General features: G+C 40.7%; 1 protein-coding gene across 1 annotated transcript; it reads left to right on the top strand.

Moving 5' to 3' along the window:
- The first annotated feature begins 1,738 nt into the window (after positions 1-1,738).
- LOC149438991 (uncharacterized) lies at positions 1,739-10,717 on the top strand. The gene is made up of 2 exons (XM_089659602.1): positions 1,739-1,828; positions 9,160-10,717. The coding sequence occupies exons 1-2, from the start codon at positions 1,757-1,759 to the stop codon at positions 9,925-9,927; spliced, it is 840 nt and encodes a 279-aa protein (XP_089515728.1). The 5' UTR covers positions 1,739-1,756; the 3' UTR covers positions 9,928-10,717.
- The last annotated feature ends 250 nt before the right edge of the window (positions 10,718-10,967 follow it).

Below are 10,967 nucleotides of genomic sequence, written 5' to 3'. Positions count from 1 at the left end.
TTCCCCATGAACTGTGCTTCATACTGATCTCTAATAATTAAAGATTATACATTTAAGGCCCCATTCAGATGATCAGTCCATTTACATCTGCCGCCCCATAGATGTGAATGAAGGGTCCAATCTGGTCTGTCACAAAAATGGACAGGTGGACCCAATTGGACCCTTCATTCCCATCTATAGAGCAGTGAATGTAAATGGACTTGCCTACTACTAATCTGTCCCACTAAAAATAAACAGAAGGGGATCTGTTCCCCTCTGTCTAGGTGGTTCAGAACGGAGGGTTGTCGGGTGTAAATGAACAGCTGGTCTGTGTACACCTGACTGCCCACAGAGCAGAGCAGGCTGTGTCCACTCTGCATAAGCGGAGCGGATAAGGACCTGTCATCCATCAGCTCCACTCGGGACAGATCCCTTGCTGAGCGAGTGGATTCTGCCCATGTGAAAGGGGCCTATGTTTGATGAATGTTTAGCAATCACTTGTGCACCCTATCGTACCAGCAACACTTTAGTTCATAAACTGGTCATTTTCAAGCCTCTCCCTGTTTTATAAGCTTGCATTCACACTTGAACGTTTTGTAGCTTGAAGCTCCAAAAATGCTCAAACTTAAAAAGATCAATTGCTCTCTGTGGTGCCTGCTCACTGATCAGGTGTGAACAGGCACAATAGTGAACAATTGATGTTTTTAAGTTTCAGCTTTTTTGGATTTGTGAGCTTCAAGCCTCAAAACGCTCAAGTGTGAATGCAACCTTAGAGGACAATTTCCCCCCATTCTAAAAATTCCAGTTGCATGCAGCTCTGCATGCACTTCCCAAAATATCTTCAAGTCATTTTGTAAATCAAATATTTATTTAACTGATAATTGCATTCCACTTCTAGGTTGAATGAGGCACTGGTGTCAAAGCCAGGGATTCACAAAAGTACCCTGGGAAGGCTATGCCACCATTGCCTTCCAGGGAGAGATGTTGGCTGTGTGCTGCATGATCTCATGAACTTTTTGAAGATCTCAGATGTAGTGTTATCTAAAGAATAGGATTTTTGGGTAGTGGAGCATGTCCAAAATCTTTCTGTGCATCCCTGGGGGGTTGAAACCAATTCTGAGAACAGAAGTGGGACTGAATCTTCTGCTCTCAGTTAATATGAGTAGCAAAAAAGGTAATAAAAGATTCAGCAGCCAATTCACAAACTGTATAATGGTGCCGGTATATTATTAATGGGTAGTAAGATGAAGGTCAGCTTTAAAGATTTTGTCTAAACAGATTACATGATCTAGAGTATACAAACACAATGGGGGGTTGGGATTTACTAAAAATGGTGCACTCAGAATCTGTTGCAGCTGTGCATTATAACCAAGCAGCTTCTAATTTCAGCTTGTGCATTTTGAGTCCAATTGGCAATAAAACCTGGATGCTGATTGGTTACTATGCACAGCTGCACCAGATCCTGTGTACACCAGTTTTAGTAAATCTCCTCCAATGCATACATACACACAGTAACTCTCAGCAACTTTTTCATTTCAACCATTTTATTCCTCAAAAACTGCATTACAGCTGTTCAGAAGGACAAATTCTTAAGTAACAATTACTAAGGGATATGCATACAATGTAATATTTCTGCTCTTCATGTGAGGGGGGCTTATGTGGAAGAAGGCGCAATGTTTATTTATTTTGGTGTATTGGCTTATAAGATTTAAAATGATTAGCACACATTTATTAAAAAAATGTTTATTGATTTAAAGCAGAGGAAAGTGCAGCTGACATGATGGACCCAAGTTCTGAGTCGAATAACTCTCAAATCTCAGAGTATGAGATGTTGGCGCTAGAGACAGAGGTAATTGTTTAATATTTTGCTACATTCTCAAGTAGATGTATTTTTTTACTATCATATAATAGCTATTTACTTTATGTTCATGTAAAACCAATAATAGCAATGAAGATATACACTCACCAGCTACTTTATTAGGTACACCTTGCTAGTGCCGAGAAAATATCTCCCACACCATTACACCACCAGCCTGCGCAGATTATACAAGGCATGATGGATCTAGTCTTTCATGTTGTTTATGCCAAATTCTGACCATTCTCCTCTGACATCAACAAGGCAATTTCCTCCACACAACTGCCGCTCACTGGATATTTTCTCTTTTTTGGACCATATTCTGTAAACCCTAGAGATAGTTGTGTGTGAAAATCTCAGTAGATCAGCAGTTTTTTAAATACTCAGACCAGCCAATCTGGCACCAACAACCATGCCGCGTTCAAAGTCACTAAAATCCCCATTCCTCCCCATTCTGATGCTCAGTTTGAAGTTCAGCAAATCGTCTTCACCTCGTCAACATGCCTAAATGCACTGAGTTGCTGCCAAGTGATTGGCTGATTAGCAATTTGTGTTACCAAGCAATTTAACAGGTGTACTTAATAAAGTGGCCGGTGAGTGTAAATACACTATATTGCCAAAAGTATTGGGACACCCCTCCAAATCATTGGATTCAGGTGTCCCACTCACCTCCATGGCTACAGGTGTATGAGATCAACCACCTAGGCATGTAGACTGCTTCTACAAACATTTGTGAAAGAATGGGTCGCTCTCAGGAGCTCAGTGAATTCAAGCGTGGTACCGTGATAGGTTGCCACCTGTGCAATAAGTCCATCCAAGTAATATCCTTGCTACTAAATATTCCACAGTTAACTGTTAGTGGTATTATAACAAAGTGGAAGCAACTGGGAACAACAGCAACTCAGCCATGAAGTGGTAGGTCACGTAAAATGACAGATCGGGGTCAGCGCATGCTGAAGCTCACAGTGCGCAGAAGTCACCAACTGTTTGCAGACTCAATAGCTAAAGACCTCCAAACTTCATGTGGACTTCAGATTAGCACAACAACATTGCGTAGAGAGCTTCATGGAATTGGTTTCTATGGCAGTGCAGCTGCATCCAAATCTTGCATCACCAATTGCAATGCAAAGCATCGGATGTAGTGGTGTAAACACGCCACCACAATATTCTAGAGCAGTGGAGACGTGTTCCGTGTCTAGGTTTGACAGTTGCCAGGAGAATGGTACTTTCTTTACTGCATTTTGCCAAGTGTACAGCTTGGTGGAAGGAGGATTATGGTGTGGGGTTGTTTTTATGGGTTGGGCTTTGCCCTTTAGTTCCAGTGAAGGGAACTCTTAAGGCATCAGCATACCAAGTCATTTTGGACAATTTCATGCTCCCAACTTTGTGGGAACAGTTTGGGGATGGCCCCTTCCTGTTTAAACATGACTGCGCACTAGTGCACAAAGCAAGGTCCATAAAGGCATAGATGAGCGAGTTTGGGGTGGAGGAACTTGACTGGCCTGCACAGAGTCCTGACCTCAACCCTATAGAACACCATTGGGATGAATTAGAGCAGAGACTGCGAGGTAGGCCTTCTCATCCGACATCAGCACCTGACCTCACAAATGTGCTTCTGGAAGAATGGTCAGACATTCCCATAGACACACTCCTAAACCTTGTGGACAGCCTTCCCAGAAGAGTTGAAGCTGTTATAGCTGCAAAGGGTGGGCCAACTCAATATTGAACTCTACAGACTAAGACTGGGATGCCATTAAAGTTTAATGTGCATGTAAAGGCAGGCGTCCCAATACTTTTGGCAATATAGTGTATATATACACAATATAAAAACCAAACATGAAAGGCTGACCAGAAACTGGAGATCTCTCAGCAGTGATTGTATGAGGTCCGATATCTGCATATCTTAAAGTGTAATTTCACCCAAAATGGTAAGTTCCGTTTGTCTGTCCTCTGCCCTACTCTTTAACTTTTTGCACTTTGTTTTTGCTTTTGACAGGTAACCACTCTAACTTCTACCTGGATCGTTTAGGCCAGGGGTAGGCAACCTGTGGCTCTCTAGCTGTTGTGGAACTACATGTCCCATTAGGCATTGCAAAGATTACAAAACTGACAGTTACAGCTATGACTTGCAGAGGCATGATGGAACTTGTAGTCCTGCAGCTCTCGGGTTGCCTACCCTTGGTTTAGGCGATTTGAGTGGAAGTTTGAACCCCCATTCGCTCACTGCTTTCTGGAATGCGTCACAAGCCCCAGAATGCTGCGTGACCATTCACAAAGTGCAGCACTTGCGCATGTGCAGTGGGAAGCCAACTGTGGAGCAGCAAGCAGTCACAGTCAGCTTCCCAAAGTAAACATGCCAGCATCGGTAACCAGAACACTAGCAAAGAGCTGGCCCAGGTGAGGACGGCGCTGGATTCCTGAACAGGAAAGTGTCCTATTTTCAAAAGTCACTAGCTACAGTATTTGTATTTTTAGATTCTAGGGTGAAGAACCACTTTATTATTATTATTATACAGGATTTATATAGCACCAACAGTTTGCTCAGCGCTTTACAATATAACGGGAGACAATACAGCAACATTACAGTTCAATGCAAGAGGGATAGGAGGGCCCTGCTCCTCGGAGCTTACAATCTAGGAGGGAGGGGCTAGTAGTACAAAAAGGTAGTAACTGCGGGGGATGGGCTGGTTAGAAGAGTAGAAGATTCCATTGTTAGCTGAGGGCAGGATAGGCTTCCCTGAAGAGATAGGTTTTCAGAGATCGCCTAAAAGTGAGCAAAATAGGCGATAGTCTGATAAATTGGGGTACAGAGTTCCAGAGGATGGGAGAAGCTCTGGAGAAGTCCTGGAGATGAGTATGGGAGGAGACAAGGGAGTTAGAGAGCTGCGAGGAGCGAAGCGTACGGTTTGGGTGATATTTAGAGATAAGATCGGTGATGTAACTTGGGGCTGAGTTATAAATGGCTTTATACGTTATTGTTAATGTTTTGAATTGTATCCGTTGGGCAACAGGAAGCCAGTGGAGGGATTGGCAGAGAGGGGTGGCAGATACAGAACGGTTAGTAAGGTGGATGAATCTGGCAGCAGCATTCATGATAGACTGAAGAGGGGATTGCCTGCGATGAGGTAGGCCAATGAGGAGGGAGTTACAATAGTCAAGGCGAGATATAACAAGGGAGTGAATAAGTTGCTTAGTGGTTTCCGAGGTTAGGAACAGGCATATCTTGGAGATGTTGCGGAGCCGATTATATATTTCAAAGAATTATATCTGCATGCTAGGCTAAAACAAATGTTTGTGCCTGAACACAATTTAGCAACTTTGACATGTCTTAGTAGAACTGTACATGTCATTGTAACTACTTTTTGTGTCCAGGCAAAAAATACCTTGTTTTTATTTTAGAACGAATCAGACCTTCTTTTCGTGGTAATTGGTAAAGGATATTTTTTTTTTTAATTATCAAAGGAAAACTGACCCATTATAGTATAAAAAAACAAACCAAAAAAAAACACTTTTTTTAACCACTTCCAGTCCGGATCAATTATGACATTCCTCTCCTACATGTAAAAAAGCTTTTTTTTTGTTAAAAACTAGTTAGAACCCCCAAACATTATACATTTTTATAAGCAGGGGCCCTAGAGCAGGGCTTGAAAAAGCCACTCGCCAAATGTGAGGAGAAATTCCTCTGCAGCGAGCACAGATGAAGCATGGAGCGACTGCACCTGCGCTCCAAGCCTCAGGTGGGGTTGGGGGGCGGATCTGGGCAAGGTTGGGTGGGGCAACTGGTGGAGAGTAAGTTTTGTGACTGGCTAGTAGGTCTGGACTTGAAATTTTAACCCCTGCCCTAGAGAATAAAATGGTGGATTTTGCATATTTTTATGCCACGTGATATTTGTGCGTCAGTTTTTCAAAAACAATTGTTAAAAAAAATACATTTTAAGAAGTTTTAATCCACAAAAACAAAATATAATAATTGTTTGGTAAACATATAAAAGATACCAAACATGTTTCACTTTAAAATTTCATACACCGTGGAATGACGCCAAACTACGGTACCTACAAATATCTATAGACAACGGTTTAAAAGCCTTTATGGGTTTATCAGCCTAGAGTTACACAGGAGGTCTGGTGCTAGAATTATTGCTCTCATTCTGATATTCATGGCAATACCTCACATGTGTGGTGCAATCAGCATTTACTTTGTGTGTGAGCATGGGGGGACGGGAGCGCTTTACATTTTTTTTTAAGTTTATTTTTTATTTTTTCACTGTACCTTTTTTATCAACTTTATTTCTAATACAAGGGATGAACATCATCCTTTGCGATAGCAATAGGCATGACAGGTCCTCTTTATCAAGAGATCTAGGTTCTACTAGACCTCAGATCTCTCTTCTATCCTCCAATGCAGCCACAGATAAGTCTGATCAACTGGACGGTAACCAGCAAGTAAGCACAGCACTGTCACTTCCAGTTAATGATAACACACAGTGGGAGGAACAACATCCATTCCTCTCACTGACTGCCTAGAGCCATGTGGATGGTAGAGTCCGGTAAAGGTAGCGCTAGAAGGGGGGGACCACCGCCTGTAAAAGTAATCCAGTGGCTGTTTAGCCACTTGGATTACTTTTACTAAAGAGAATCGCTGTATTTAAAAAATTACTGCATACCAGGATCATGACTGTAGCTGCAGTCATGATCCAGGTATAACCATTTCAACCTTAGGCCATTTATACAGGATGGGAAGCAGTTACATTTAGCTGTATATTTCTTCCTATTAACATCATTTATCACTAAAGAACAACCCATAATAAATTTTCCTGTTCCTGACGAGTGCAGCATTACCAAATATGTATATGCTAGTTGTTGTTTGTCCATTCAGAGGAGGAAGAAGACACATGGGTGGGCTGCACAGTGACTAACCACTGTGATAGCCAAGCGATCAGGGATTGGGTACTGGGGGAGGAAAGAACAAAGAGAGGGTGCACAGGCCTAGTGCATTACCATAAAAAATGTTTAATAAGAAATAAAATAGGTGTTGTACTCACAAACGACAATAAAGTCAAGGCACATCATAAAAGAACAGTTGGGTCAACACCGCGCTGAGTAACAGTCCGTAATGGGGAATGTAGACATCCAATAGGCTGACGCGTTTTGAGGACTTGCCTCTTCCTCAGAGCCACTGGGGGGTTCTAATTCCCAAATGTTAGTACGAGACCCAGGGCTCTCAGTGAGAGTCCAGTCTCTGTGTTGGCAGCATGCTGTGCAGTGCGCTCCCAGCACAAACACAGGTACACATAGGCAGCCTCACAGGAGAAGATCCACTTCAGTGAGGCAGTATGTGTACAGGCAATGCAAAGGGGTTCAGACTGTCTACTGATCAGGCCACAAATAGCAAGATTAAGCACCTGTCATGTCATGACACTGGGTACCAACTGCCAAGTACACAATGGGCCCTTAGACCATATCAAAAATAAAAAGTAAATACTGCACAGCCAGAATTATTCCTGTACTAGAAATGTTAAGAAGTATTTAATATTAATCTGTGGTCAGACCTCTCTAGCTGCATGTACTGTGTAGTAATTCATTTTCCAAAATCCTCAACGATCATAACAAAGACTCTTAAGTTAATTTTAATCTGTTCCTAACAGCCTACACTTGCTGTACATTAGAAGGCTGGCAGGCTCCTAAGCTGCCATAGAAAGTAAAAAAAGGAAAAGTAATGTAATTTCGGTACCTCTGCTGTGAACTTTGAAGACAAATTTTTCTAAAATGCCTACACCTACAGGGGTGAATGAGGGCTCTGGCATGATATCACTGATAAGAAAACTCTCGCTCTTGCTCAGTATTACACCCATTTTCTTTAGCGTACCTAAATGTGCATATCTAAACAAGTCAATATCAATAAACCCTATTACAGATATACTGTAGTTAAAGTAATACTCTCTTAGAAGCAAAATAATGTGTACACAATTATCAACCAAAGTGAACTTGTTTTTTATGTTTGTAAGATGCCAACCTAATAGAAAATCTGTTATACTCAGGCCCTGAAAGTCCTCTGGCAACTCACTGGACCATTTAGTGTCCCCTTTCCCAGAATCTACCTTATGACACATGCAGTAACAGTAACATAAATTTTACTTTGTTACAAACAGACCAGATGAAACTGATGTAATGGTGAGCATCCCATCTCCTGCAACTTCCACCTTACCACCTTCATGGCTGCGTAGTACGGCGTACTACAGCACAGCCATCCACAGCAGTGTGCTTACACTGAAGCACACTGACACGGCCCCCTAGTAAAACACTCCCTGCACACAGTTAACCCTTTGATCGCCCTTCATGTTAACCCCTTTCTGCTCAGTACAATGCCACTGCTATTTTTTTAGCACTGATCACTGTATTGGTGTCACTAGGGATGTCAGTGACACCAAGTCAGTTCCCCCAAGTGTCAGAATGTCTGCCGCAGTTCCATTATAAGTCGCTGATCGCCTCCACTGCTAGTAAAAAAAAAAAAATTCTTGTATCTATACCGCCATTTGTAAACACTATAACTTTCACGTAAACCAATTAATTTACACGTATTGGGATTTTTTTTTTAGTAAAGACATGTAGCAGAATACATTTTGACCTAAATTTATGACGAAATTAGCTTTTTATTTTATTTACTGGACATGTTTAATAGCAAAAAGTAAAAAATATTTTTATTCTCACAATTGTCTGTCTTTTTTTTTTGTAGCACAAAAAATAAAAACCGCACATGTGATCAAATACCACCAAAAGAAAGCTCAATTAGTGGGAAAAAAAGGCCGTAAATTTAATTTGGGTGCAGCGTTGCATGACTGCACAATCTTCAGTTAAAGTAACGCAGTGCCGTAACGCAAAAAATGGCCTGGTCAGGAAAGGGGGTAAATCCTCTGGAGGGCAAGTGGTTGAAGGACAGGGTGCCCAATGTATGATCTTGCACACAGGCTCTCTGATTTCATTAAATACTCCTGTTTTAATATATACAGCACTGGAAAATAACTGTTCAGGAATATCCGATGGCTATAAAAGTGACATAAGGAGATTATGGTCACAAGAAACATCCTTCTGCAAGATACGGGATACGCATCATAACACATAACTGTTGTATCTCCCCCCCTCCCCTCCAAAAAAAATGACAAAACTTCAGTTTTAAAAGTTAAAACAATGATGAAACTAGAGAATGATGACAGCAGTGATCAGTGTACATATACTCTACATATCCTAATAAATAGATTACTACAAAGATGATGTTTTTCTCTTGGCATGTATTTTATATACTTTCTGTTTTTAATTCTTTTTTGCAGATTGGACAATACATGAAAGAATTCGGAGAAAACCATAATGTGCTGCAAGAGAGCCTTAGTATGTGTATCGAGGAATTGCTTGACATTGCAAAGTACATAGATGAATTTCATAGAAAGGCTACCATTACTGGTGTCTTTGGAAGTTCGGTGGGCATAGCCGGAGGGATCACCACTGTAGTAGGCCTGATTCTGACACCTTTTACACTTGGTGCTTCTTTGATTGTTAGTGCAGTTGGAATGGGTGTGGCTACAGCAGGAGGACTCACTGGTGCTGTGGCCTCTATAGCAGACAATGAGAACATTAAAAAGAAACTCAAAAGAGTAGAAGAAATTGTAAAAGAAATTCAGAATCATATTAAGCACGTACAAACGATTTCTGAAAAAATGAACAGTGTTTTTCAAAAACATGGTATCAATGACTTTCGTAATGTTGCCACAGTTGGGGTTGTACTCACAAGTGCAGCAGTTCAGGTAGGCAGGCTGGTCCGGCTGGGCAGAATAATTGCAACTGCAGCTCAAGGTGCTAAAACAGCAGCCCAAGGGGCCCGTGTGATTACGGCTGTTTCTGGTGTTCTTGCTGGATTGTTTTTAATTATTGATACAGTTTTTATTGTAAAGGGAGCACAAGATCTAAAAAAGGGTTGTAAAACAAAGGAAGCTGCTGAGATTAGGGACCTGGCTCAAAAACTTAGAAAACTCAAAAGTGAGCTACAATCTAATGAGGAAGAGTTGAGAAAGGAATTTGAAGAGCATAACTGGTTTCATTAGGCTTGTGTCTGATGCTTTGTTATCTGTGCCACATCTTCTCAAAACCCATTCACAATATGGGCATGCAGGCTTGGAACATCACAGAGGGGGACTACGTCTGCTTCCCTAATGCTCAAGGGATATTAGACCACATGTTTGCTGCATAAATATTGACTTTAAAATAATAATTATTAGACAAATCAGTAGATTAGGCTGGAAGCACTACTAAAACCGCCAGTGATTAATCAGTCATTACACATTTGTTACAAAAACCTCTCTATGGAGTGAGGTATACAAGTAGCAGGTAATAGCTTGTAATAGTGATTAATCCCACACATTTGGAGCATTGTCAATCATTCAGTCACTTCTGCATGCTACTTGTGTTCCTCAATCCATAGCCATTTGTTCTACATGTGTAGTGGTCAATCAACACTACTACTATTAGCAATTTTATTAACATGTTTGAACTACTAAATATTGCCAATGTGCTCCTAGCCTTAACATAAAGCTTTTGACACAGAAAAATATTGAATACGTTAATCACATAATGGTGTAATGAATTGTAAGTGTTTGATAGATTACTTCCCAGCTGCTTTAACTTTACATGATTTACATTTACAAACAGTAACTGCTGTCAATTTTCAGCTGATGGTGTAATACTCATTTATCTACAGACTGTCAATTTATGTCGTTTTTATTTCAATAGTAAATGTTTCTTTTGTTTCTGTCAAAAATGCATACTAAATATTTGAATGCAATGTATCAGTTATATGGGTTCCTGTGGCAATAAATGGATTAAACATTTATTTCATCTTTCTATTTACGTTACACCTTGACAACAGATATGCTCTGCACTATAGTAAATGTAAGTACCGTAAGCATAGAGACATTTTAAACACTGGGTCTAAATATAAAATCATCAATACTTCTCTACTATATTCTTCTCGAAGGTTAATTTTAGTAATAAGTAGGCAAAATACATAGACATAAGTTCAGCTTTCTATGAACCCCATACGTTTTGGTTCAGAGAAGAAAAAAGAAGCTCACTTGGGAACAAGTGG

This window comes from Staurois parvus, unplaced genomic scaffold, assembly GCF_062004578.1.
Source record: "Staurois parvus isolate SC_StPar_1 unplaced genomic scaffold, SC_StPar_1.0 ptg001168l, whole genome shotgun sequence".
Taxonomy (NCBI): domain Eukaryota; kingdom Metazoa; phylum Chordata; class Amphibia; order Anura; family Ranidae; genus Staurois; species Staurois parvus.
This window is presented reverse-complemented; position numbering and strand designations above follow the sequence as displayed.

Bases quoted from the DNA above. Each gene is read 5' to 3' on its own strand.
- LOC149438991 (XM_089659602.1), top strand. From the start codon at position 1,757: ATGATGGACCCAAGTTCTGAGTCGAATAACTCTCAAATCTCAGAGTAT. The intron at 1,829-9,159 runs GTAATTGTTTAA...TCTTTTTTGCAG, and splicing joins TGTTGGCGCTAGAGACAGAG to ATTGGACAATACATGAAAGA.